Genomic DNA, 25,023 nt, shown 5'->3' with positions numbered 1-25,023 from the left:
CAAAAAAAAAAGAGAGCGGAAGGACTCTATTAAAAGTCACCGTTTGTTTGGGGAAGTTTTGGCCCACAAGATTCCAGCGGCAATTAGTCAAACGGATTCGCAACGCATCATCCTACCATCAATCAACGGCGAACCCAGGGCTCCGATTACCGATCCTGATTATCGTCCTGATCATAATTGTCCTTCTCCTCATCGGGAGCAGTAACAAACTTAACCGTTATCCATTTGACAAATAATTCGCACGGCCAACGGCCCAAAAATCTCTCTGGGTAACTCAATTAGCCACACAGACGATCGGCACGGCACACTTGACTGACTTTCGGTTTTCAGAGGGTCGGGACCCAAGAGCCAGACCCACCAAGTTGGTGGGCATCCCACATACATACATGATTCGGATGGCATCCCGAAAAGCCAAAGTTCTCAGTATCTCACGCTGCAGCCAGCAGCAACGGTGATCGAAGATCGACAGTGAAAGTGCATATCAGAAATCAAAGTCTTTCTCGATTTTTTGACAATTTTTTGGCGAGGCATCAAATTAACACAAGGCAAAAACCTTAAGATGCTACCAAGACGAGGCGCAGAGCAAACAAAAAAGCATCAAGGGATTTTAAAAATAATTAAGACTTTTTGTACTCTACAAATTGAAATGTGTTAAAAATGTACAAAATTGTTAAGTTATAGGAAATGGATTCTCAAAAAAACAATAAAATCGACACTTCTTTACAAAATGCCTTATAATATAGATCGTATCGACTTTAAAATAAGGCATTTTTTTAAATTCTGTATCATTTTTCCTTTATAGTAGAGTAGAGTATTCCACATTTTGGCTACAACAAAATCCTTTCGTCAGCATTTTTTAACTGAAATTGCCACACGCAAGCCATCGCTTTGTCACGTTAAGAGCAGAGTCTGAAGATTTGGTCTGGTCTGCGTCTTCTGGCCGAACAAAATATTCGTGGTCCGGGGCCTGTAATTTTGTATTGACATTGGGTCATTTGATACAGTTTTCCAGCTCATTTGCTTGTAATTGGGCACCGAAGTCTCGCCCAGACTCCTTATGAAATCTGCGGAGACTCTCTTCAGCTCTCTTCTCCCTGGGCCCTGGAGCCTGAGCCTGTCGGGTTGACGACTTTTCAAATTATCAGTAATATTGTGGAACTTGTATATTTATTAATCAGGATTTCGTGTGAAAAATGCGTCCATACTTTGTGCTTAAGCCCGGTTTAGCAGACAGCAACAAGAACAACATTTTCGTCAGGACCCTTCAATTTAATGTCAACGACGTCGGTGGCGTTGGCATCACTTCGTCTTTGGGCCAACTCTTTTGGGCCCTTTTTTATTCAAAAAGCCAGTGGCTTTGGCTCAGTGGATGGGGTGAACTGCCACCTGCATTGCCTCTGCGATTTTGTATTTTTTTGGGGGACTGTCGCGATCTGGAGTGAGTGTGAACTTAATCCCTTGGCCCCAATTATTCAAGTAATTAAGTATTAATGTGCGAAATTTTATCACCTGCGGCAAGGGGTGCGATGGCTTTGTGCTGGGCAAGCCGTGATTTTCCAGCCGATTTGTGTTTAAACGGTCGTGAAAGTGGGGCTTCTTGAACCCGATATCGGGAATAAGCGGAGCTTAGGAAAAAATGAGGATTTTACTTTCAGCATAATTTTGGAGAACTATAAGAAATTAACAGACAGATAGTTTCCCTAATGGTAACTATTCTTTTTCTATAATTTACCATCGGTATATTTAATACCACCGCTTATTTTGTAAAATTTCAATTAATTACCCAAGAACTACCCAAGCAAATATCTTCTTGGAATAACCATAACTTTGAGTGATTGCCTGTAAAATTCGGCTGATCAAGGGCCGCCGCTGCAGGTCGCCAAAGATCTAAGGACTCGGATCCCTACGAGTGCAATTAGCAGATATAATCCGTGTGATTCCACCCAACTAAAATGTCAATAACAATAAATTCCTGGCAGCTAAGCGCCGACAAAACTGGCGATCAAGATAGCAATGCGATCAGCTCATAACTGTCAAAAGGCAATCAATTGAATTGCCCAGAGTTACAGGCCAGCCCAGTGAAAAAAAAGAATGAGAGAATCAAAACCGGGAAGGATTCTCTGTGGACCCCACAGGACTTGCTTCGCATAATATTTTAGAGGCGTGTTCCGCCTGTCAACATTTTATGTTGGTGGTCAGAGAGTCAAATTGTGGTCGCAACTGACACAGCAGCAGAAGGGAATGGAAAACTCTTTGGATGCTGAGAACCGCGCGGGTGTTCCCAGGACAGGTCCTTGAGCGGACAATGGAACAATGGCGAGTCCTTTGTGAAACAAAGGCCCCTACTTACAACACATTATGACACGAAAGCGAACATGAAAACGAAAACTACTCGGAATGCCAATGGGCATTTTATGGCCCTTCGTCGTCCTGATTCATTGCTATTGCTCTATTTCTCCCGGGGCTCCTGGCGAGCTGCGGCATGTCCTTGCGACTCCTTTTGATGCATTCAATTTGCGTGAACCCAACTAATTTTATTGCTTAATTTTTTTGTGTGCCAGTGGCTTTTCGGCGATTTGTCTAATTGAATTGCGCGATCTGTAAAATTATACATTTGTCTCCTCGGCCAAGTTCATTATTTATTTCTGTATGCCGACCCCTCGCTTATTGGGGTTTAATGTAAATTATCCTTTTTGTTTTCGTTTTCGTTGCCTTTGATTTGGTTTTGTTTATGGTCGTTTGGTAAACGATTTGGAGATTTTATACGCCTGGCTGGCGGATAATTTGCTCATAGAGGCGATTTATAAAAAAAGATTCATTAGGACAATTTGTTATTTATTTTTTAACCATTCAAAAAATATTAGTGAGAGTATTAGTAATGGTCTCCATAAAATCGATATTATATTTTTTGGGATTTTTAAGGACAGTTAACTTTTTTATTTTAGTATATTTTAGCCTTCCAAAGGTATTGTAATTTCAGTCAGAAATTACCAGCAAGCGATATTATATAAAGGATTCTTTAAGACAATAAACTGACTAGCAAAAAAAAGCGAACATTTATTATTTTGTTACAATGTTTTTATATAGAGTTTCTTTATAGTAATCACATTTTTTTAATTCGCGCTGAGATTAAAAATTCTTGCTTACTGATTCTTTAATACAAATTAATTATAATACAATAACCATATTCTGTTTTTTCGATTCAACGATTTCGTGTTTTCTCAACCCTTAAGACGGTTAGATTTTGTTCTATCATTTTCGTAGACGAACCAATTATTGTGGCGGGCATCTTTTGGAGTTGGCCAGCTGACGCTTCGATGTTTTTGGCCTGATCCTGTGGCACACGTGTTCATTTGGCAGGCATGCGCGCGATTTCGGGGCTCAATTTGGATTTGTAAGACGAGCCTCGAAAGTCTGTGCATCCTTGTCGGCCTCACACCTTCCCCAATACCATTTTACCAATGCCCAATACGCATTGCCCATTACTCTCTTCCCGATTCCCCAGGAACAACCCTTTCCAGTTCGGTTTTTTCTTTTTTTTTTGGGGCTCCCTGGTCGAGTCCTGAAAGCCGCTTATCCTGCTGTTGCCGTTCGGGTTTGGTTGTCTTCCTCGATCTTCCTGCACTCGTGCTCCGATCGGAAGTCAACAGTAACTGTTGGTCGAGTGCTCCTGCTTCCTTGAAATTGTCTGCCAGGTCAGAGAGAAGAAAAACCCAACCGTAAACGAAACAGCTAAAAAAATTATAATTTCAACCGAGAGGTAAAACGGTCCAGGCACTCAAAAAAATAGGATTGTAATTGAAAAAGCGAAAAAACAAAAGCCTGAGATAAAAAATAAACTCCAAGTATTCCCGGGTTTTAGATGTTAAAAGTACTGCAATTCATTTAATTCTTTCTGAAATGAAGAATAAATAATTTAATAGATTTTGTAAACTTCTTTCATTAGCCTAATAAATCAATCGCATTGGAAATCTTTTTGAAGTGATTTATTCTCAATTTCTATTATACTAAATAGAACTAAGAATTTTTACTCCACCTTGGTATAGTTTGGATGGGATTTTATTGAATACATTATCTGTATAATACATTTTCAAAATTAATATATTTACGAAAATTTATGATGGTAAATTTACTAGAATATTCTTAAATGCTCCGTATTTACTTCTAACTCCAAGACCCTTTTCTAAACTGCGTGGTACATTTTTTCTAAGTGATGGAGCGAAGGAGCGTGGGCAACCCAATTTCCGAAGTCAAAAGTGGCACCAGATGACGGCGTGCGCCGTTCGTTTGTTCTGTTCCAGAGGCGCAGATAGAAGGAGACGGGGCGAGAGGTCCTTGGGGAGGAGGATCGGTCGAAGATGGCATATGTTGCGCCTTGGCTCTATCTCGCTTTGGCCAATGCCCCGCAATGGGTCCTTTTCGCTGGCTTTCACTCGCACGCCACGCGGCTCGTCCTGCAGACAGCAAGCAACAATAACGATTATTCCTTATTGTGCGCCCAAGACGCGCCAGTTGGTCGCAGGCGGAAACCTCGATCCTAAAGTATATGATATGGTATAGTAGTCAACTGCTAGATATCCCGGAGGCTAGGAGCGAACCGCTTTTGGTTTTCGGCCGACAGAAGGTCTAGTTACAGTTACCCAAAAGTTCGGCAGTAGCACTTGGGAGCCCACGCAATTAAAGCCGCATCAATCAAAATTAAAGACAATCCGGCAGCGATTCTTAAACGCCACCTAGGCACGAAAGACGAATTTTGAAGACGCCGTCCCTTTGATATATGAAGATCCTCCGACAGAATAGCTTGTGCCAATATGTCTCAAGGTGAAGCCCATTAAATTCAAATTACCCTTTAATATCTGACCGCCAACCCCCAAATATTAAGGAATCTCTCTAAGTTGTGTAGGTCGATTATAAATTTATTTGTTTGCAAATAATATTAAAAATCAAATTCCACTTAATTTGGTACATTTTTAATTAAAACGTGCGGTAATCGTTACCAGCTTTTATTTTTTTAGGCGCTCAGAACCTTCTAGCAACATGGGTATTGATTGATATTATTGGTGATTAATCAATAATGGTCATTCCCATACGATCAGTGAAAAAAGACTTGGCTGCACTAAGAGCAACCTTTCGCACTTGTTGGTTATTTAATATTAGTCCTGCGACCTCTAGAGCACCAACACTTCTAATGTTGGATATAGCCTTGGTCACATGCTCTTTCAGTTCTTGGCGCTGACTTTCCGACAAATCATACAAAATGACCTCACTCAGAGACTTAAACTTTCCTGGAAAAAAAAGACTGATAAGATAAGCTTCCCCGTTGTGCGAGAAAAACTTGCCTTCTGTAAGTCCGTAGGCTGCAAGTCCACCTAAAGCCCCGCCCACAGCAAGTCCTCGGGGACCCATTAGAAGTCCCCCGATCAGGGCACCTGCAGCACAAACGGCAGCTCCTTTGGCGGACTCCACAAAAGTCACCTGAATATTTTCGCTATCGGCGACTATGGACAGAGCACTGAGTAGTTCTTGGGTGCTTGCGGACATATTTCCAAACAATTTCTTAGAAACGTATACTTTGAAGGCTAAGAACTTTCGAGCAACTGAAATGAATGAAACCAATTGAAGGTAAATCGTACGCTGAGGAGGAGAGTTACTCGATAGAAATCAAGTATTATCTATAATTATGACCTATCGATCTATCATAGTAAAGCTTCGCATATATATATTGAAAGCTTACACTGACACAATTAGCAAAAGTTTTAGGTGCAAAACACGTTTTAAAAAGTTAAACGCTTCATAAAAACGTCGTATAATTTTCTCTGTATAAGATAGTTGATACCCAGTATCAAAACCATTTAATCTTTTAGTTTGGATAGAAAATCTCTTTTATTTATTGAACCACTGGTTTTATTCAATTAATAGCTAATTGAAATCCCAATCTTTTGGTTAAAAATTCGACCAGTGCATCGAGTGCGGCATATTGCACTCTAGAATCGGTTAGGAAAGCCTCCACAGCGTCCACTACGGGGCCAACTATACGTAGAATAACGCTCTTCACAAAGAGAAACAGTTGTTCTAATAAATACGTAGTCAATTCCATGATTTTCTCATACACCCAGTAGATGATTCCTGATAGATAGCCTACTGTACGGTCACCGTTAGCCATGTCACTTAATTTGTTATCATCCATTTCTTCTTCCTCTGAAAGCAGTTAATGGAAAAATTTAACATTTCGCAATTAGTCTTTTATACAGTGTCAGTGTACGAGGAACTTGCCTTCTTGACCTCTATCGTTAAAAACTGAAGGACTCTTAACCACTTGAAGCTTCTCGTCCTTTTTCTTGTCACTCTCTGCATTGTCATCCATTTCCTGTCCCTCTAAAATAAGTCAATGAAAAAGTTTAACATTTTAGTCTTTTATACAGTGTGAGTGTACGAGGAACTTGCCTGTTTGTCTTCTAACGTTAAAACATGAAGCCTTCTTTTTCATCTCCTGCACTTTTTTAAGCAGGGTCTGGAGAATAAGTTCCAAGTCCAGTTTTATCTTACTCATTGTTTTTTAGCTCGATGTAACCTTTTCTATCTTTTCTATCTTTTCCATCCAACTAACACTGAACTTAGCTTTTCCTCTATCTATTGACAATAGCGATTACGAGCTTTTACTACAAATTTACTTATACTATAATCGATTGTTATCAACAATTTAGAGAAAGCTTTCGATCTATATGTGCAAAAAATAAAAATGTTTGCGGTCGAACTGCTATTAGTTATTAACTATGTCATTCAAAATTTTCGTTTGTTTTTAATTGTCAGCTGTTGGTTACTTGTTACGGTCAGCGGAGTTTGCAATTCCAGTTAATTAGACACGGTAAAAGTTCATTTCAATATAATTTGCTATAAGAATTTCATACAGAAACGGATTGAGGATTTAATTGGGTTGGAGCTTTAAGGGCAACTTGTTTCTTGCATCCGCGAATTATCTCATCTCTTTCTTTTATTGTATCTTTTCTACGACTTACTTTATGCACTGGAAATCGCTAGTAATCTGTGCCACATATTCTTTCACTTTATTCCCCAAGTCCAGCCCGTGGATCCGAGCGTAACATCAAAACTTTCTTAGCTGTGTCGAATTTGTAAAATAAACAGATATCTGTATGTTTTTTTTTCTTTTTTATATATCAGGGTTAACGGTGCTACGCCGATTTGGTTAACGCCCAAACGTGGGTCTGTGAAAAATAAGAATGAAAGCCTTTCATTGAAAGGGCTAAATGGTTATCTAAAACTCACTCGCTAGTCAACTTGATAGTAACCATCGCCGAATGGCATTAAAAACGCCAGCTTGGTTGAAAATTCAACTAGTACATTTAGTCAGTCAACAATGAACGCAAGCTACGGTATGGACGAGTTACTATTAGAGGTGTGTAAACTGGCCGATACTAAAAAGGCCCGGGTGGTTATCAAGGAGTCTCCGAAAGCAGGTGCCATTTGTGGAGCCTCCGCCCTGAGTGTGACTGGTGCTTTGGTTATGGCACCCGTGGGGTTGGCACCCTTGGGATTGGCGTTGGGCGGTATCATCGGTGGCATTACAGCATTCGCATTTACGAGGAGTGAGTTTATCTTGCATCAATCGAACTATATTAAGCCTTATAATTCTTCCAATCCTAGACAAGTTCAAGCCGCTAAGTGTGTTTATAATGGAGGATTTGTCAAAAGAGGATCGTCAAAAACTGAAGGAGCATATGATAAAGACTGTGAAACAACCATACCTACAGTTTTTTTCAACTAACAAAAAAATGCAAAAAGATGTGCTAAAATCGGTAAAGGAGTTTTTTAAAAAAATTTTGAAACTGAAAGTTGTTTATTAAAACAAAACCTCCGATGTATTAATTGGAAGTATAATTTGAAGGAACGCTGTAGTCGAGTGCGTCAATATCAAAAACTAATAAATTGAAAACATGTAATTCACCCCCTGAGGGTAAGAGTTACTCGATAAAAATCAAGTGTTATGTATTATATTGGCTTTTTGAAAATTTAAAGAAAATTTTAACAATAAATTAGAACGCATCCGGTGAGTGGGAGGTACTCGCCATCTGTATGGCCACCGTAAAACAAGTCACTATCTTAATTGTCATCCACTTCCTTTTTCTCTGCCTCTGAAGGCAGTCAATAGAAATGTGTAACATTTTGTAATAAGTCCTTTATAGAGTGTGATTCTTCAAGTTACTTGTCTTCTTGACTTCTATCGCTAAATCTATTTATTGTTTTGCACCAACGTAAACTGGTTCGTAAGAATATGTTTCCAATCAAGTTTCATCTTAGAAAAGGTTTTCTTCTAGGCCTCTATTTAACCTTTATGACCACACTAGCTTTTTCTTTTAGTTATCAGATAGTAAGGCCCTTGCCCTGGTCTTATCCCTCCCTTGCAGTGGAAATATACTGGCTATCTATGACTTATAAAAAAAGTACGTGATCTCATCGACTTATTTTACATCCGGTGTTGGAATGGCCTTGAAGTTTGATAAAGGGAAACCTTAAAAAATGAGAGCTTCTATTGCGATAATGCACTTGAAAAATGTACCTACTATGTAAATATTATCGTTAGTGTAAAATACCAGTATAATACTGGTATGTGTGTAACAGGGAGAAGGAAGCTTTTCCGACCCTATAAAGTATATACATTTATTCCTGCGCCCACATCTTTCAAGATTTCCAAGAAGTATAAATGCCTTTTCGTTGTGTATATTTATACCTATCGAAGACCTTTTTTACGAGAAGTGAGTTTTTCTTTCATCAATCGAGCTATTTATATTCTTATAATTCTTCCAATTACAGACAAATTCAAGAAGCTAAGTGCGTTCATAATGGAGGATTTGTCGCAATGGGAGCGCCAAAAACTGAAGGAGCATATGGTAAAGGCTATACAGAAATATACCATAGATAAAGAGTTCCTAGAGTTTTTCTCAACTAACCGAAAAATGCAAAAAGATGTGCTGAAATCGGTAAAGGAGTTTTTAAAAAAAAATTTGAAACGGAAAGTTGTTTATTAATAACAAAACCTGCGACATATTAAATTAAATTAAAGTATAATAAAAAGGAATACCAATAAATTAAATACATGTATTCACCCCGCTGAGGGTGAAACCTTTCTGACCATTGTTAAGATTCGTTATCGCATTTCGTATTTGACTGTGGGGTGGGTTGTGTGTTTTTAGTACACATTTTGTGTACTTTTGGGTAAGTTTATATTTTTGAATTATATCGGTTTTATATCCCTACTCATATCGATTTGTTTTCTGTGTACAATGTACATGTTAAAAATGTTAAGGGATTGCCACTACCTCCCGGATTTCATTAAATATATTAGAGTTATGTGAGTGATTCTTTGTGAAACGTATCGAGATTTTCTTCATGGTCTCAAAACGATATCTAATTTTTATGACACTATCACACCATTTAAAAAGGATTTTTAAAAAAGTTTAAAAAAAAATCCATTTGACAGAAGCGAAGATATGGCGTTGCTATTTTTTTGTTTAATTCATTTATAATTTTAAATTACGCTGGATAAAAAATAAATAAAAATACTCAAAAATTATTATTTCTGCCAAGCTTTCAGATGAAAATAACAACCATAATGGTTCCAATGCAAAATACGGTCCAAACTTAAAAAAAAAATTTTCATTCGCGGTTTTCTGCAAATCGGCATTTTTAATCTTTATAAAAAAATAGTATAATGTTCTATACATAATTCTTGTTGGCTCCTAAAAGTTTCGTCATGGGACCTCCATTACTTTCTGCATAATTTAATAAAACATTAAAAAACAAAGCAGTCTTTCGTTGTTATACATTAAATTATATTAGACGATCAGTTTCGTTCTTCATGAATTCCGGGAGAACGACCGTTCCCATTTAGGTAAAACCAAAAGGAAAAATGCAGTTTTGTATAACAAATAAATCCCTACCAATTTCAACGTGGGACAATAACTTCTTGCTACTTATGTAGTTCTAAGGAAGAACAACACGTTAGCAACACCTTACATCCAAGCTAAGACCATTCCACGTTCTCAAAAGCACCATCATATTGCTCCAACACCTAATAGCAAACTCTTTTAAAAAGATAGTCATTCGCTGAAGACATTTAAATTTTCCCAATACACAAATCATTGTAAGGAGGCTTAAAACAACAGTGGAGCGCCGCCACAGGGGGAATCAAGGAGCGACATGAACCGAACGAGGTGCGTTATTTACCAGAAGCCTGGAATGGTCTTAGCTTGGATGTAATGTGTTGCTATATATTCGAGTGTTCTTCTTTAGAACTAAATAATTAGCAAGAAGTTATTGTCCCACCTTGAAATTGGTAGGGATTTATTTGTTATACCAAACTGCATTTTTCCTATTAGTTTTACCTAAATGGGAACGGTCGTACTCCCGGAATTCAAGAAGAACGAAAACTGTTCGTCTAATATAATTTAATGTATAACAACGAAAGACTGCTTTGTTTTTTAATGTTTTATTAAATTATGCAGAAAGTAATGGAGGTCCCATGACGAAACTTTTAGGAGCCAACAAGAATTATGTATAGAACATTATACTATTTTTTTATAAAGATTAAAAATGCCGATTTGCAGAAAACCGCGAATGAAAATTTTTTTTTTAAGTTTGGACCGTATTTTGCATTGGAACCATTATGGTTGTTATTTTCATCTGAAAGCTTGGCAGAAATAATAATTTTTGAGTATTTTTATTTATTTTTTATCCAGCGTAATTTAAAATTATAAATGAATTAAACAAAAAAATAGCAACGCCATATCTTCGCTTCTGTCAAATGGATTTTTTTTTAAACTTTTTAAAAATCCTTTTTAAATGGTGTGATAGTGTCATAAAAATTAGATATCGTTTTGAGACCATGAAGAAAATCTCGATACGTTTCACAAAGAATCACTCATGTATAATACAAGTTCATATTAACCGAGGCTTATATACCCATACAGATCATTCCTATTAAATGTCGTAGTACTTTGATTATTCTTATTATTTTTGCTATCCTTCCTATGCCAACTTCTGACTGAAATCATTGTACCCTCTGCAAGGGTATACAAATGTTTAGAACTTGAATAAGTGGAAACTCTCTGATCTCGCGTTGCAATAGACAAGAGTCGCGCGCTTACCGTCACCAAAATCCGTCAGATGTCTGAAAGAGCTCAACAGATGTTGGAGTAGGTGGAATTTGTGCAGCTACAACAGCGAGGCGATCATCATCGGGGCAACAACTGTTACAAGCAGTAAAAATAAGATAAAATTCAGACTCTTAGTGAAATTGCGGCAAGAGCCGAAATAAAGAGTCGTAGACATTTCGGTTGCTGCACCGTAAAGAATGAGAGAGATCTGTGAAGCGCTGATCATGGATATCCGGCAGATTCTAGCCCCGCAATTGTGCTCAGTGTGCCGAAGGCAGGTCAAAATAATTTGGCTTACTGCGGAAGCGAGAGGAGCAGGAAAATAACTGGCCGATCTCGATCTCCGTTCCTATCTCTTTCTAGGGCCAGCTGTCGTCCATTTGGATCCGTATGCCACTATTCACTTGCATTATATCGTGTGGCTGCCACGTGTCGTGGGCAAGTCCATTGGGCAATTGGTCAACTCGGCCGAACAATGGCCAATTAGTATGCATGCGACTTTGAAAAGTGAACTTGCGATTAGCCACAAAGTTGCCCGAAATTTGCAATTACAGGAGAGCCTCTATAAGGCAAACCAAATTTTTTGGGAAAACATTCGGACTTGAACATATACAAATTCCAATAATATTTATAGACCATGAGCAACTTTCATTCATTTGTAATAAAAAAGTATTTAACATGTTATTTAACATTATAACATATAATAATTAGAACACATAAATTGTAAATTCCATTTAAAAACAAAAAAAAATATTAAGATATTTTCTATAATTCTTCAAGCGAAGTTCGCCCTAGAGAGGTTTCACTGTGCCTTCGAATATGCAGATAGCTGCACCAGATCGGCTGCAGCAGCTGTAAAATCAATCAAAAACTTGTCAAATAAATGTCATGCATAAGCAATAAGTGAACAGGATGTGGCGAGTCCTCGGTCCCTGTCATCTTGTGGGTGCATAAATTTGCCATTGGCTGAACTCCCCCTCTCCGGCAGGACTGTTGCTCGCAGGAAGGGTTCACTGTTGGCATTGATCCTGCTCCTCGCGCAGATACTCGCCCACCTGCTGAACCACAGTGTCGCAGCACCGCTGGGCCTGCTCCACTTGCTCCTCGGTGGTCTGATGGGTTTGCACCAGGAGCAGGGAGGCATCGCGCAGGGACTCGGCCATTCCCTGGTTGATCTCCGCCATGGCGTTGATGAAGCAAACACTGCCGCCCGCCGAAGCCAGAGGATTGAGTGGGGAGGCGCCCAACATCTGGCACTTGACCGGCAACTGGGCAATCTGCTGGACGAAATCCTTGACCCTTGACAATGCCATTTGGCCCTCCAGGCGGAAGTTCGCCAAGAGACCTCCCAAACTGCCTGTGCAACCACCCAGTTGAGAGGTCACATTCTCGTTGAGTTCATCCAAGCTCCAGGCCGCATTGCAGTCGGGATTGTCCACCATGAACTCGCTGGTCTCGTAGATCGCGTCACTTAATTGGGCCAATGCATTGGCGGTCAGGACCTCGATATTCCCGGCGATATCCTGCCGAGTGCGATTTATTTTACCCTCCAATTGAATGGTGGTGTCGTCGCTCACATCTACCGCAATCTCAGCCAGGTTGTCGACCACCATGGAGACGGGGCCGTAGTTAGTGGTATCTGTCTCCACTTGGATCTCCTGGCAGTTCTGTAAGGAGAAGGTACTGCACTCGAAAAATATTTACATTCCAAAGGCACTACTCACTGCCAAAGTAAGCAAAATCAGTCCAAGAACTCCTACTCCAATCTTTTGACTCATCATATTTCCGTTGTATTTCTCTAGTGCGACTGGCCCTCCAAGTGACTAATATATATAGTCAACAGATTCACAGAGTGTCGCGATAAGAGTTTGCGTCTTAAAATCACACTACCAAACACAAAATAACCATTAGCCTAATGAAACAGGCTACCATGGTTTTTGAATGCTCTACGAAAATTTAATTTGAATTCTGTTGATCCCTTCGAATTAAAAATATTTGTGTACTGCTTAAGGGCTAGTACTCAACCCAACAAAAAGTCGTCCAAAACAAAAACTTCATATGAAACAAAATTTTTTGACGTTGTTTTTCATATGAAGTTTTTTGTTTTGGACGACTTTTTGTTGGGTTGAGTACCAAGCCTAAAGTTGTAAATTTCGAAGTGTTATACTATGTGTTCAATATTTCGGTAAATATTTGTTTAGCAGAAGTCCACAGTTTACAGACAAAGTAATCAAAAGCTATGAAGCTATAAAACACACCAAGGACTTAAAAATGTCTTGTAGTTGTGATTAGACCGATAAATAGCTTGGTACTTATATTAGACATTTACTATCTTGTGATAAGGGTCTTACTCATCAACACATTAAAACACATATTGCCCATTTATATAATACAAATTCATCCTAGCAGAAAAATCGTAATTTTAGAATAGCCCTGCACTTATTATATATGTACACCTCTAATTTTACTAACTATAAAATTACTGTTTTCGATTTAATAAAATCAGCGAAGCTGATTTCACCTATTTAAAAAAATATTTTTAATACGCTAACTTTGATTTGAAGAAATATATTTTAAGTATCTTCGTAAGCTTCATGTTTATTATTAAATAAATGTTTATTAATTAATTTTCAAAACTTATCTACAAACTGCTCTTTGTAGCTATCTAACTTATTGCCAAAATGAAATCTCAGATTCGTCCGAGGTACCAGATATCAATTTTTTGGCAATCAATTTAGATTCAAGATGGAAATAGAACGGGTGACATGGCTGTTACTGCTGTCGCTTTTTTGTGTAACCAATAGCTTAGATATAAATATGTAAAATGTAGTTTGTAATAAGTCACATATTTTACAGGTGCGTGGAGAGAACCTACGAATTTGGGGTCAAAGTGGACCACTCTACGAGTCTACCAAGCAGCTTATAGCAAGCCAAAGTACGAATGCGGCCAGGATTTGGAACAACACTCAACAGGCGATCTACAAGAGAACCGAGCGACTTCAGGAGGCCAAGGACACAGTGGATGAGCATCAGCGAAAGGTGAGTGCTCGCCTGGAGATATTCTTCGGGAGTCAGTACAGCGCCGAGTGGCGTGCGTGCTCCAAGAAGTACGAACTCCAGGTGGCCCACTTCAATCGGGAGCTGGTGGATAAGTACAGCATCTGCCGCAATTCCCTGGATCACATCATGGGCCATTTCCAGCAGGAAATCGTCCAGGAAGTCGAGTTCCTACGCAGGGCTTCCCTGGAGATCGCCGAGTTGTCGAAGACCTGCCGCACTTGGCAACTCAAGCAGTCCGGTTTCAATCACGCCGGAGTCTTGTTCTGCACGGTTGCCGGAATCGGAAGGATCAATCAGCGAATGACCGGCTGCCTGGAGCTTTGCGATGACATCCTGCTGGAGATGTCCATGGAGGATCTGGACACACCAAGTTGCCTTTTCTACCATCAACTGAAGATGGAGTTTGACGAGGTCTTTGCCCAGATTGAGTTGTGTGCGGTGAACTGAGAGGAGGAAATAAAGTTAAATGCAAAATATTAGGCGCTTACCTTTTTTCTGTAGCCCCCTCCCTTTGATAGACCATTCATGAAATGCTCCCAGGGAATTTAAATTTGTTTACTGATACCTTGCCCCGTGGAGTGTTAAATATAGCGTAATATACGCGATAAGCCGCGATTATCGCATCCTAATCAACCTGTGGCCACTTGAGGAAATCCAAGTGTGGTATCAGCGATAGTGTTTTATTAGCCATACTTCTTCCGATAATTTAGCTGGTCAAAATCCCTCCTCAGTTGCACTGAATAAGTTGGCGGGGCGAAATGGTTAGAAAAGCGCTGCTCCTGTTGGCCTGTGTGCTGCTCTTTGTTTTTGGTGGTGCCCACCGGGAACTGGAAAATCTGCTGGAGAAACAGCAGGTGGACTTGCAGTTGTCCAGCGATGAAGTGGCGGCACTGCGTCCATTGTACCTGGAGTTTCAGGCCCAATACGACTATTTGTACAGTCTGAGGCTCCAAAACGGCGATGGCAGTGATCAGAATGCCGTCGAGGAGCCTGAATTGGATGCTAGCTACCTGCAGGCCTTCGAGAATTTCCGCAGCCACTTCTCCATTTACTTGGATGAGAAACCCCGAGTGGTTTATGACACCAAACTGCCCACCGTGGAGGAGATTATGGGAGAACCCAGTGCCGATTTCAGCCCAGATCAGAGGGCGGAATACGAGGACCTCAGGGATATCATCCAGGATGTGATTGACGAAGCCCAGTTTGGGATCGACGACATGGTGCAGCGAGCCATCGACCTGGAGACGATTCTGCTGAGCCTCAACAAGCCGAAGATTGTGACCGCAGCCATCGCGGGATTGGGTTACATGTGGAACTACTGGGGCCGCGGAAGCCAGGCGGCCTACTGCAGCTACTCGCAGGTTCCCGAGTTCCAGATAGCCCTGCAGTCCATCAACGATGGCGTCGATTGCTACTCCCGCACCATGGCCTTGGTGCTAAGCATCCAAAATGAAACGGTGGCCGCCGTCAAGGAGGTTAAGAAGAATGTCAGCGGTCTGGTGAAGATCTACAAGAAGATCGTGGCCAAACAGACGACCGTGGGAAAAATCCTTTCGGGTACAGTGAACGCTCTGAGTGCCATCCGCCGGGTTCACGACATCATCGCCGTGGGAATCGATGTTTATGCCAAAATTAACAACCAATTGCCCGAAGAGGCTCTCCAATCGGCGAAATGCGGTGTGGTCTTTGTGAACAGCATACCCCAAATGCAGGAAACAGTCCAGAACCTGACGACTTGCATCACCTACGTGAATCCGGAGGCCCTCGATTACGAGTTCACGCATCCGGAGGACGATCGCTACTGGAACACCGGTGCTGAGCCTCCGGAAATTCCCCATGAAAACGTGGTGGACGAGGATGACGATGATTTCAATTACCCAGAGCTGGACGACTATGAGGATCACAGATAAGCAAATGGAATTTCCACCGGTTGATAAGGGGAATAATAAACCCCAAGATAATATTAAACATCGATTGTTGTGATTAAAATGCGGTTATAAAAAAAGTGATCAAGTATACGTAAAAGGTATGGGTAAACAATTTAGATCTTAAAGATTTCAAAATAGTCAGTCGTAAAAAATGTAATAAAGGAAATTTAAACAATTCATACTTACTATCAAAATCCATTGCAAATATTTCAATCTTAAACGTGATCGTACACAAGTTCTTATCTTAAAGTTGGTAATCGCATAATTCGATTAATTTATTGCACAAAAGGAAAAGTATTCCACTTTTTTTCTGCTTTAATTTACATTTTTCTTTGGTTAGATATAAAAGCAAAAGCTCTGCAAATGCGTTTTAAAAATTTCGATGTTATGGGAAGCAAAAAAAAATCTATTTGCTTTTGATTCTTATTTTATTTTAATCAACACAATTCAGTTTCTTCTGTTGAGGACTTATTTGCTTTGGATTTTCTGAATGGCTCGTTGAGTATCTTGACTTTGGCTGCTTACGGTTGCCCTTCATTTTCGTTTTTTTTTAAGAAGCTCGTTTATTTTAAATTTAAAAAAAATATAATTTACGATATTTTTTAATTTTTCAATAGCAATCGTGTGGGATTACCCTAAAATGCACTCATTGACCTCGGACATCGACTTTACTCCTATGACTAGATTCTGGACTTGAGACTGGGGACTCTGACTAGACGTCGCTCTCCTTCAGCTGGCGGACATACTGCTCGCTCAGGGACTTGGGGATTACTTCGAGATTGATCGTCGAAGGACCTGCAGCCTGCGGCGTGCTCTGGGACTTGGAGACATTCCTTCCCGTGGGACTAGGTGGTGGCTTCTCCGCTCCAAAAGCCTGGGGTATGACATCGGCCATTAGGGTTTGCCGACAGAGGGCGGATAGGGCGCTTCCCGGACTTGGAGGTGGATGCTTGGGCTTCTTGTTGCCCCTTCGCAACTTTGAGGTGAGCGTGGCGAATCCCAGTTTGCTGGAGATCTTGGCACTCCGGCTGACAGCTCTGGGCAAACTGTCGTAAGCGCTGGAGTTGCCCACACTCTCCTGATCCGTAGATACCTCATGATAATGTCTGGTTGCTTCTGGGACAGCTGCTCCTCCTCTCATGCTGCCCGCACTGATGCTCTTTTGCAGCACCACAGTTTCCGTTGCCTTGCTAGGTGTTTGGGGTTCCTGACGAGGAGTGACCGGAGCACTTTGCAGGAACTGTGCCTTGGCCAACTGAAGGCGAATGGCCCTCTCGGAAAGCGGAGTAGCTGGACGTTCGGAGGTCAAAGTTTGCGGTGGCGGGAACTCAAACTGCTTGGCCTTGGTGGGCGTATTGGGATGCTTTCGCTGGATACGTGGTAGGGTGTTGTCCTCTCTATTGGGCAAGGTCAGAGGAACAGGCGCCGGTGGTGGAGGATGCACCCTGGAGAAACTGGGCCCAGAGCTGGTCTTGGCTATCTTGTGCTCAATCTTGTTGCTGGCATTCGCACTGTGCGATTTGTGCAGCGAGTTCTTCTTGTAGAGGTGAGCTTTCCGCGGCGGCACTGGCGGGTTGTTTAGCTCCTGGTTTTTCCTGGACTCCGCCAATCTCTCGATGCTATCGCTGGCGAGAGGAGGTGGCACAAAGAGGGATCCCCGCTGGAAGGTCTCACTGCTCTGGCACTTGCGCAAGTCCTCTTTAAGAGGCGGCTGCTTTAACCGCTCCAAACTAATGGATTTATACAGACTAAGTGGTCTGGGAGGACACTTTGACTTCCCCGACTTGCTTAACTCCTCTGGGGGACTGTCCAATTCCTTTTCGATCACAGCTATGCCCTCCGAGGCATTTGGTTCTGGGATGGTGGTGAAGATTTTCCGTTTGGTCTTCACAAAGACATTGGCATTGGTGTTGAATGGTCGATTGGAATCCGTCAGAGGCGGGGGAATAAAGGCACCCAGTTTGGTGGGTGGTGTAACTGCCGACGAAGAAGGAGTGGTTGAAGTAAGGGGAGTGCTGGATGCCGAGGAAGATATTGGTGGATCCGGGGCCATAAGGACCAGTGGAGCAGGTGCCACACACTGGCTCTGCTCAATGAGTTCGCCCGGCTTGACCTTCAGCGAACCGTAGACAATATCTTCCCTGCCCACAGGAATCTCCTGTTCATTGGCCGTCGAACTCAACCGGAAGTCGTCATCCAAGGAGCGCTGCTTCAGCCGGAAGTTCTTGCGGCGCAATCGACGCGGCGTCTCCATCACCGAGTGGGTATCCGCATCACTGCTGTCGCTCTCCGTCTTGCTGTTCTGCCGGGAACCCATCTTGCGCAGCCGCAGCAGTTTCTTCTTGGCACAGGCACTTGCATTGGTAATACCATTGGTAACGCCACCCGGATTGGCATTCACCATCACCGTGGGCAGGCTGGAGCGGCACAAGGTGCCCGTCGTGGTGCTGGTCTCCGTTTCATGCTCCATTGGCGAGGCAGCACTGGCACTGTTGTCGTCCTGGGCCAAGCGATCTCGGCTGGAATTGTCGCAGGTGGCATAGGCAGAACTGGAGTCCAACTGTTGGCCATCCTCGCTGGTGATGTTGATATCGGGCACAATGTCTCGGGGATAGCGATTGGTTCCGCCCTCTGAAATGTATTTTATTGTAAAAAATAAAATAAATAAAAAAATAAATAAAAAAATAATAATAAAAAAAAAATAAATAAATACAAAAAAAAATAAAGTACTGCTTACGTATGCTCAGCTTGAGACACTGCAGGGATTCATGCAGTCCTTGCAGCTCCTCCAGATACTCCAGTGCTCGCTCTTGCATTGTCTCCTGGCAACAGGCCTCATCCAAGGGTGACTTCTGGCTCTGAAAGGTTAGAAAACATTATTAGGGTTTTCCTTATAATAAATATTAGAGTCCTGCATGAGTACACTTGAATTGATAAACAAGTCAATTTTTTGAAAATACAGTGAGTGAGTTCAAGTGAGTTAACTTGGATCACTTGATCATTCGTAAAAAAAAACAAGTGATACAAGCACAGAATAAAAGTGAGTCGAAGTGATAAAATTACTAAGCAAATTATTTAGGTGATTCGAAATTATTTTATATTAAATCACTTGTTTTTCCTTATGAAAAAATCAAATGAAAAAAAGTGATCCAAGTTAACTGATTTTAAAAATTGACTTTCAAGTACACTGATGCAGGACTCTAATGAATATACTTATAAATAGTAAGCAGAATATTTCTCACCAACTCGGCCAGTCGTCCCAGTTCACTCTGGACATCGGATATGGCGTTGAGCACGCCCGCCTTCATCAGGTTATTGGAGTAGTATGGATAAATGCCACGAATGCTCAGCAATGCGGCCTGGCAGTCCCGCATGGCCGGGTGTTCCAGCAGATCGGGCGAGGCATTCTTCAGCTGGCCAAACAGCTCATCGGCACGTTTCAGTGCTCCCAGCAAGGGGGCCAGATTCGTGTGCGACTCGAAACTCTGGACGCGACGCGAGTTGCTGGAGGAGGGGATTGGAAACCATGAGTATCCGTAGGATTAAGTATTGGGATTCTCATGCCACACTTACACATAGTCGTTGCACTGCACCTCCTCGTACTTGTAGATGGGCGTCTGCTGCTCCACCAGCGTGTGGGCGGTGACCAGTGGCGAGGCGGTGTCGTGGATGTGCTCCTCCACCTCGACCATCACCGCCTCCGGTTCGTCGTACTTCTTGAACTCGTGGTCGGCGAGGGCGTCGGTGCTGCCCTCGATCTCCTTGAGATCGTTGACGTCGTTCAGGGACAGGGATGAGGCCTGCTGGGAGATGGCCTGGGCCAGATTGCAGTTGGGCGACACGCTGTCCAGCGAAAGGGAGCGACTGAGCGTGGGCGAGTGATCCGCTGTCACTATAAGTTAAGGTTACTAATAAATAGATAGGTAGATTGATTTCCCACCCACCTTTATTGCACTCCTTGTTGATGCGCCTCACATCGATGGGGCAGTAGCCCGGATGCAGCAGGGCAAAGGTCGAGGCCTCCGGCCCAATGCCCCTGGCCTTCTCCCACTCGTACAGCTTCCGGGTGAACTTCCTCGAGATGCCCTCGAACTTCATCACCTCGCCATCGGAGGTCTTGACCTCGATCTTCTTGGTGTGATCCGGCACCACAATGGCTTTCAGGCGGGACAATCTGCAAGTCAAGGGATTAGTTCTCTGAATGGAAGAGTCTTTAGCTCTTTACACACTTCTCTTTGTCGTGCGGCCTGTGCTTGTACCATCGATCATCATCCGATCCCCGCCTGGCAGACTGACTGTGCTTGGCCCCCCGTTTAAGGGAGTCATTGTCGGAGGTGGTGCCGCCACCAGGAGCGCACTTTAAGCGGTTCCATTGCTCTAAAAGGGAAAACATATCGATTTACTTCTGAATTAAATGGAGTTTTTACGGATATACCCACCTAACTTCTTCTGGAACTTCTCGGGCAAATCCTTTTGATCCGGCAAGGCACACAGACCCTGACCCTCCAGCTTCACCTGACCCATGCTCCACAGGTTCCAGTCGATCTTGGGCTTGACCTCGCCACTTTGGCTCTTGGCCGTGGGACTGGCCGCGGGTTCTAAAGAGGCATACGATCCTCCCGAGCAATTCTGCTGCTTCACCCGCCACTTGTGCAGCTTCTTCTTGAACTGCGGCGTGAGATTCTGTTCCAACTGGGCGGTGGACATGAGTTCGTTGTGCAGCAGTTGGGTGGGCGAGTGCTCCTCGCTACTCCGCTTTCCACTACCGGATCCTCCGCCGGCTGTGGCTCCACTGCCCAGTTTGATACCTGAAATTGTGGTTTACACGCGGATTAGTGGTTTGTTGGTTTTAAGGCGATCTTGGGGATTCCTACTGCGATTGCTGGCGCTGGAACGCTCCAACTCGCGTTGCTTGTGCTTAAACTCCGAATCTAGTTTGAGTACGAGAAGTTGATAATGTTGAAATACCTCGTCATCTTCGTTCTGTGGGAAATTCTTACAGTTTGGCGTAGTGGGCTCCGAGAAATCCCCACTGGACAGATCCTCGCTCTCTGGAAGAGAAGCCATAAAGTTAAGAAAGGTTCGCTGATTAGAGGGATTGATTTAATGGTAGTGTTTCCCTTGAATCACCCACCAAATTCACCGAAGAAATCCGATTGCCTGGAAGGACTGCTAGGCACGGAGGAGGTTCCCGGCGAGTGGACACGACGCATGCGCGAATCCTTGGGACTCTTCAGGGGCGAGTGCAGTTGCGGCAGATCACTGTATATCTGGTTCACCTGGTTGAGATTCAGTGGACTCGGTGGCAACTTCTGCCGCCGGCTGCTGGTGGCCTTAATCTCCGCCACATGATCCTCTGGCAGAACCTCGAAGTCCGAGAAGGCCTTGGATCTTCGCAGCGATTTGCTGGAAGAGGACTTTGCCGGTAATGGAGGTGCGGAGGATTTGATATTGTCCAGGCGCTCGTCTGTAAAGGATTTGCGCAACTCCACCTCAAAGTTGGAGTTGCGGGAATCACAACGCGTATCACTCTTAGAAGAATCGCGACCTGAAAAGTAAATACAATTAGTTTATTAAATTAGAAATCAATTACTTTAAAGGGACTTACGATAGTTCTGTCGACTGGCCGCCTCAAGATCATCCATCGAGCTGGCCGAACTTATGGTACCAGGAGTTCCACCCGTATCACTCATTATATGGCCGGAGGAGCTACTTATGATGCTGTCCGCGGAACTGCTTCCTGCTGCCGTACTAATGGGCACCTTGAGGTATCTGAAAAATACATACATTTAACAAAATGTATCCCTCGTTTAGGTTGCAAATTCCACTACTAACCTCTCCACCTCGTGGTTGAGGGGCATCAACACATTATTTTCTGGAGCTCCTGGTCCCGAAGGTGGCACATTGGCCCGTTCCCACTTGAAGGCCGCCTTCACCTTGGTCCACTTGGAAACCTTTGCCTTGTTGTCGCTGTAGGTGCTCTGCCGCCTCAAGAGATATGGTCTCGAGGAGCTGAGCTTCAGGCCGGGACGATCGCTCTTCATGAACATGTTGAGGTCCTCGTCCATCATTGATTTGCTGCGCTCGCGAATTCTAAATATTTTCGTTTTAAATCAGATAAATAAAAAATATATTGTTTTTAAAAATAAATAATATAAATGAAGGACAGCTTTATCAGGCTCTCAGAAACAAAAACAGATGCCCTAAAAAGCGATAAAAATAAGAACTAAACCATTTTAAATCGTAATTTTTTTTATCATAATCTTTGCCTAATCAGTCAGGTTTCTTAATTATGAAATATATTTTTCGAAATTACTTAAAGTCGTCAAAAGTTCATATAGACCGGAAGTAAGAGTTATAAATTGACATCGGATTTTAGGTGAAATCGTTTTTTTTGAATCCGATTTAAAGCCACATTTGATTGGTTAGGCAACACTTAATTGAGGGTTTTGTAAAAAAATGTTAACCAATGTGGCTTCAAATCATATTTAAAAAAAACGATTTCACCTTAAATATGATGTCTAGTTATTAAATACCAAAGATGTTATGTGATTTAAATACAGTGATCTACAGTTTCCTTTTTACTTTTGTTTTATTTATTTATATTGATATTTCTTACCGCTTAAACTTTCCCTGTTTGAAGGGCGGCACCACCTCAGTGCCCATTAGGGACTCCAGCCAGGTGAGAGAGTGCTCTAGATCGAACTGGTGGTCAGTGTTGCTGGATCGCGGTGGCTTGGTGGGTGGACGCTGTCGGATGGCCTGACTAGTGGAGGGCACATCATCATCTAAAGCTGCCAGTTCCTCCGCCCGTTCACCTGCCTCGTTGTCGGCGATGGTGGTCAGTCGGTGCTCCAGAAAGCCCTCGAGCAGCACGTAGGTGCGGGTCAGTTCGTCCATGGCCTCGATGGCGGAACTGAGACGAGTTTTCAGCGGCTCAATGGTGCCCCGATCCGCCCGATACGGCTGGCACTTGGAGCAGGAGTGCTTGCCCAGCTCGCAAATGGGCAGGTCCTTGGCCTCCCGCCTCTCGAACTTGGGGGAGGCGGAGAGATTGCGTGCCCGCGTGGCCACGGCCGGAAACTGGAAGATATTCTCCTCCGTGCGGCCGCACATCGCCGGCGGAGCGGTGGGCAGGGACTCGTAGTGCAGGACATTCTGCCGGGACATTCGAGTGCGTCGGGGCTTCGGCGGTGGCGGCTGCGGAGGCGGCGGTGGCTTGTCCCAGTCCATCTCGATATCGCTCAATCGGACCTTGTTTGTTTACTCTAAACGATACGCCACTAAAAACGCACACAAGACAAGAAAATCCGAGAATTATCAAAATCGGGAGGTTGTTTATAGAAGAGGAAGACCCAATGTGGAACGTCCGCCGCCAAACGGCAAACACACACATAAACGAATCTTAAAGTGTAACGATTAAATCCACGAAATGTAAACAATAATTTCAAAAATCCCATTTCAGCACGTTTCCCCACATGTGCGAAAGTTTTGAATATTTTCGAAAAATATGCACGCGTGTGGTCACTTAACCGCAACGGAGAAACGATCCGGAATGCACTGTGTTTATCGTTATTGTGTTTTTGATTTCGGTTTTTGGATTTTGGTTTACGGTTTTGTTTTGGCTCAAAAACTGGATGCCATCGATCGTCGAGAGGCCCGCAGAAGAACAAATAAAATCACGCCGCAAACCAAACTATTTTTAAAACGCTGACACTCTTTTGTTTGCCTCCCCATGGCGATCGCACAACAGCACACACTCTATGGCACCGCCCCCCTTTTCGGATCCCCGATCGCCAAGTGCGCAACACTTCCTTTATTCCACTTTTAGGTTACACGCAATTAATATTTCCAATTTATGCGAAAGTGCACGCACTCGGGGGGAAATGTACATACTGGACGGATGGATGGGTGGACGTGGACCGGCGGACTGGGTGGATGGGTGATGGGTGAACTAGGCGAATGGGTGGTGCTGCGAGCGGATCTGATCATGTGTATCTGAAGTCGGCGGCCCCCATTACTTTCGCCACTTTCCGAACGTTATATCGAAACTGTTGCCACACATTGAATACACACACATTTTTCGTTTTTCCACTCGACTTTTCTTCCTGGCTGCGCTTCTTTTGTTTAATGGGTTTATGCGCAAGGTTGTCGGGCTATTTTGGGGTGTTCGCCAGTGTTTCGTTGAAAGGAAAAACAATAACAAATTATTACTTGCACTTTTCCTATGCACACACGATCGTCCGCCCCGCCGCGGAATTTTCTTCGGTCACTCTCTCTCTCCCGGTTTCTCGCGATTTTCCGCGGCTCGGAAATTCCGTATACGTCCGTTCCGCTCGTCGGTCGAAGCTATTCTGAGCGGCACGGCACGGCGCTTTTGAACGGATCGGAAATGTCGAAAAATTTGAGATTTATTTTTAGAGAGGATTGGGAATTGGTCTCTTTGCTGTTTTTTAAATTTCTCTTAAAATCTGGTCGATGAGGGTTTTCTGAATAATACGTTACTGTTTCTTTGGGATTGGGTTTGGAATTTAGACAGTAGTAACAATTCTTATCCCGAAAAGTGCAGAAGACCAAAAAAAATATTGGCACGGATTTCGAATTCAAAATTAAAGATTATGTATACGTTCGTATACGAATAACTTAAAAACTCGTATGCCCTCTTGAATTTAATAAGTCTGTAATTTAAAACAGTTTCTGTTTCATTAAGTTTTGGTTTTTTAATTTAAACAGTGGTAACAATTCTTATCCCGAAATGTGCAGAAGAGATAAATAATATTGGCACTGATTTCCAATTCAAAATTAAAGATTATGGGCAAATACCTTAAAAATACTTCCTGAGTTTAACAAGTTTGTAATTTAAA

The 25,023-nt window shown here is 42.7% G+C and overlaps 7 protein-coding genes across 10 annotated transcripts; 3 read left to right on the top strand and 4 right to left on the bottom strand.

Moving 5' to 3' along the window:
• Nucleotides 1-4,956: 4,956 nt before the first annotated feature.
• Nucleotides 4,957-7,076, bottom strand: LOC108064892 (protein Nazo). 2 transcript variants are annotated; one of them, XM_070217307.1, is made up of 3 exons: nt 7,017-7,076; nt 5,340-5,597; nt 4,957-5,285 (listed from the first exon to the last, which is right to left on the bottom strand). In XM_070217307.1, exons 2-3 carry the CDS (start codon nt 5,539-5,541, stop codon nt 5,065-5,067), a joined length of 423 nt encoding a protein of 140 aa, XP_070073408.1. In that variant the 5' UTR covers nt 5,542-5,597; nt 7,017-7,076; the 3' UTR covers nt 4,957-5,064. The 2 variants fall into 2 exon arrangements, with proteins under 2 accessions (XP_070073408.1, XP_017008134.2); XM_017152645.2 differs by lacking the exon at nt 7,017-7,076 and having other exon boundaries at nt 5,340-5,611.
• LOC138913475 (uncharacterized) lies at nt 5,878-6,584 on the bottom strand. The gene is made up of 3 exons (XM_070217306.1): nt 6,445-6,584; nt 6,274-6,375; nt 5,878-6,198 (listed from the first exon to the last, which is right to left on the bottom strand). The coding sequence occupies exons 1-3, from the start codon at nt 6,548-6,550 to the stop codon at nt 5,909-5,911; spliced, it is 498 nt and encodes a 165-aa protein (XP_070073407.1). The 5' UTR covers nt 6,551-6,584; the 3' UTR covers nt 5,878-5,908.
• Nucleotides 7,077-7,375: 299 nt separating the features above from the next.
• Nucleotides 7,376-7,913, top strand: LOC108064915 (protein Nazo). The gene is made up of 2 exons (XM_044394138.2): nt 7,376-7,604; nt 7,663-7,913. Exons 1-2 carry the CDS (start codon nt 7,376-7,378, stop codon nt 7,860-7,862), a joined length of 429 nt encoding a protein of 142 aa, XP_044250073.2. The 3' UTR covers nt 7,863-7,913.
• Nucleotides 7,914-11,926: 4,013 nt separating this feature from the next.
• Nucleotides 11,927-13,050, bottom strand: LOC108064916 (uncharacterized). The gene is made up of 2 exons (XM_017152698.3): nt 12,896-13,050; nt 11,927-12,838 (listed from the first exon to the last, which is right to left on the bottom strand). Exons 1-2 carry the CDS (start codon nt 12,950-12,952, stop codon nt 12,182-12,184), a joined length of 714 nt encoding a protein of 237 aa, XP_017008187.2. The 5' UTR covers nt 12,953-13,050; the 3' UTR covers nt 11,927-12,181.
• Nucleotides 13,051-13,916: 866 nt separating this feature from the next.
• Nucleotides 13,917-14,925, top strand: LOC123002356 (uncharacterized). The gene is made up of 2 exons (XM_044394137.2): nt 13,917-13,931; nt 14,028-14,925. The coding sequence occupies exons 1-2, from the start codon at nt 13,917-13,919 to the stop codon at nt 14,676-14,678; spliced, it is 666 nt and encodes a 221-aa protein (XP_044250072.1). The 3' UTR covers nt 14,679-14,925.
• Nucleotides 14,926-14,971: 46 nt separating this feature from the next.
• LOC108064914 (uncharacterized) lies at nt 14,972-16,291 on the top strand. The gene has a single exon (XM_017152693.2). The coding sequence runs from the start codon at nt 14,990-14,992 to the stop codon at nt 16,139-16,141; it is 1,152 nt and encodes a 383-aa protein (XP_017008182.2). The 5' UTR covers nt 14,972-14,989; the 3' UTR covers nt 16,142-16,291.
• Nucleotides 16,292-16,401: 110 nt separating this feature from the next.
• Nucleotides 16,402-24,496, bottom strand: LOC108064912 (uncharacterized). Of its 3 annotated transcripts, XM_070216869.1 has the most exons (14): nt 24,374-24,496; nt 22,779-23,442; nt 21,995-22,252; nt 21,768-21,931; nt 21,294-21,707; nt 21,160-21,210; nt 21,034-21,090; nt 20,599-20,967; nt 20,389-20,536; nt 20,104-20,333; nt 19,733-20,051; nt 19,402-19,663; nt 18,897-19,017; nt 16,402-18,790 (listed from the first exon to the last, which is right to left on the bottom strand). In XM_070216869.1, the coding sequence occupies exons 2-14, from the start codon at nt 23,390-23,392 to the stop codon at nt 16,872-16,874; spliced, it is 4,926 nt and encodes a 1,641-aa protein (XP_070072970.1). In that variant the 5' UTR covers nt 23,393-23,442; nt 24,374-24,496; the 3' UTR covers nt 16,402-16,871. The 3 variants fall into 3 exon arrangements, with proteins under 3 accessions (XP_070072970.1, XP_070072968.1, XP_070072969.1); XM_070216867.1 differs by having other exon boundaries at nt 21,034-21,210; XM_070216868.1 differs by having other exon boundaries at nt 19,733-20,045; nt 21,034-21,210.
• Between the last annotated feature and the right edge of the window lie 527 nt (nt 24,497-25,023).

The sequence above is a fragment of the Drosophila takahashii genome, chromosome 3R, assembly GCF_030179915.1.
Source record: "Drosophila takahashii strain IR98-3 E-12201 chromosome 3R, DtakHiC1v2, whole genome shotgun sequence".
Classification (NCBI taxonomy): Eukaryota; Metazoa; Arthropoda; class Insecta; order Diptera; family Drosophilidae; genus Drosophila; species Drosophila takahashii.
The sequence above is the reverse complement of the archived record's forward strand: the minus strand, read 5'-3'. Positions and strand labels throughout refer to the sequence as shown.

Coding starts and splice junctions, on each gene's coding strand:
- LOC108064892 (XM_070217307.1), bottom strand. CDS start 5,541: ATGTCCGCAAGCACCCAAGAACTACTCAGTGCTCTGTCCATAGTCGCC. Junction 5,286..5,339: donor AGCCTACGGACTTACAGAAG/GCAAGTTTTTCT, acceptor TTTTTTTTCCAG/GAAAGTTTAAGTCTCTGAGT.
- LOC138913475 (XM_070217306.1), bottom strand. CDS start 6,550: ATGAGTAAGATAAAACTGGACTTGGAACTTATTCTCCAGACCCTGCTT. Junction 6,376..6,444: donor TAACGTTAGAAGACAAACAG/GCAAGTTCCTCG, acceptor GACTTATTTTAG/AGGGACAGGAAATGGATGAC. Junction 6,199..6,273: donor TAACGATAGAGGTCAAGAAG/GCAAGTTCCTCG, acceptor AACTGCTTTCAG/AGGAAGAAGAAATGGATGAT.
- LOC108064915 (XM_044394138.2), top strand. CDS start 7,376: ATGAACGCAAGCTACGGTATGGACGAGTTACTATTAGAGGTGTGTAAA. Junction 7,605..7,662: donor AGCATTCGCATTTACGAGGA/GTGAGTTTATCT, acceptor TTCCAATCCTAG/ACAAGTTCAAGCCGCTAAGT.
- LOC108064916 (XM_017152698.3), bottom strand. CDS start 12,952: ATGATGAGTCAAAAGATTGGAGTAGGAGTTCTTGGACTGATTTTGCTT. Junction 12,839..12,895: donor TGATTTTGCTTACTTTGGCA/GTGAGTAGTGCC, acceptor TTCTCCTTACAG/AACTGCCAGGAGATCCAAGT.
- LOC108064914 (XM_017152693.2), top strand. CDS start 14,990: ATGGTTAGAAAAGCGCTGCTCCTGTTGGCCTGTGTGCTGCTCTTTGTT.
- LOC108064912 (XM_070216867.1), bottom strand. CDS start 23,392: ATGGACTGGGACAAGCCACCGCCGCCTCCGCAGCCGCCACCGCCGAAG. Junction 21,708..21,767: donor GGCCAGTCGACAGAACTATC/GTAAGTCCCTTT, acceptor TTTACTTTTCAG/GTCGCGATTCTTCTAAGAGT. Junction 18,791..18,896: donor GTGTCTCAAGCTGAGCATAC/GTAAGCAGTACT, acceptor AATACATTTCAG/AGGGCGGAACCAATCGCTAT.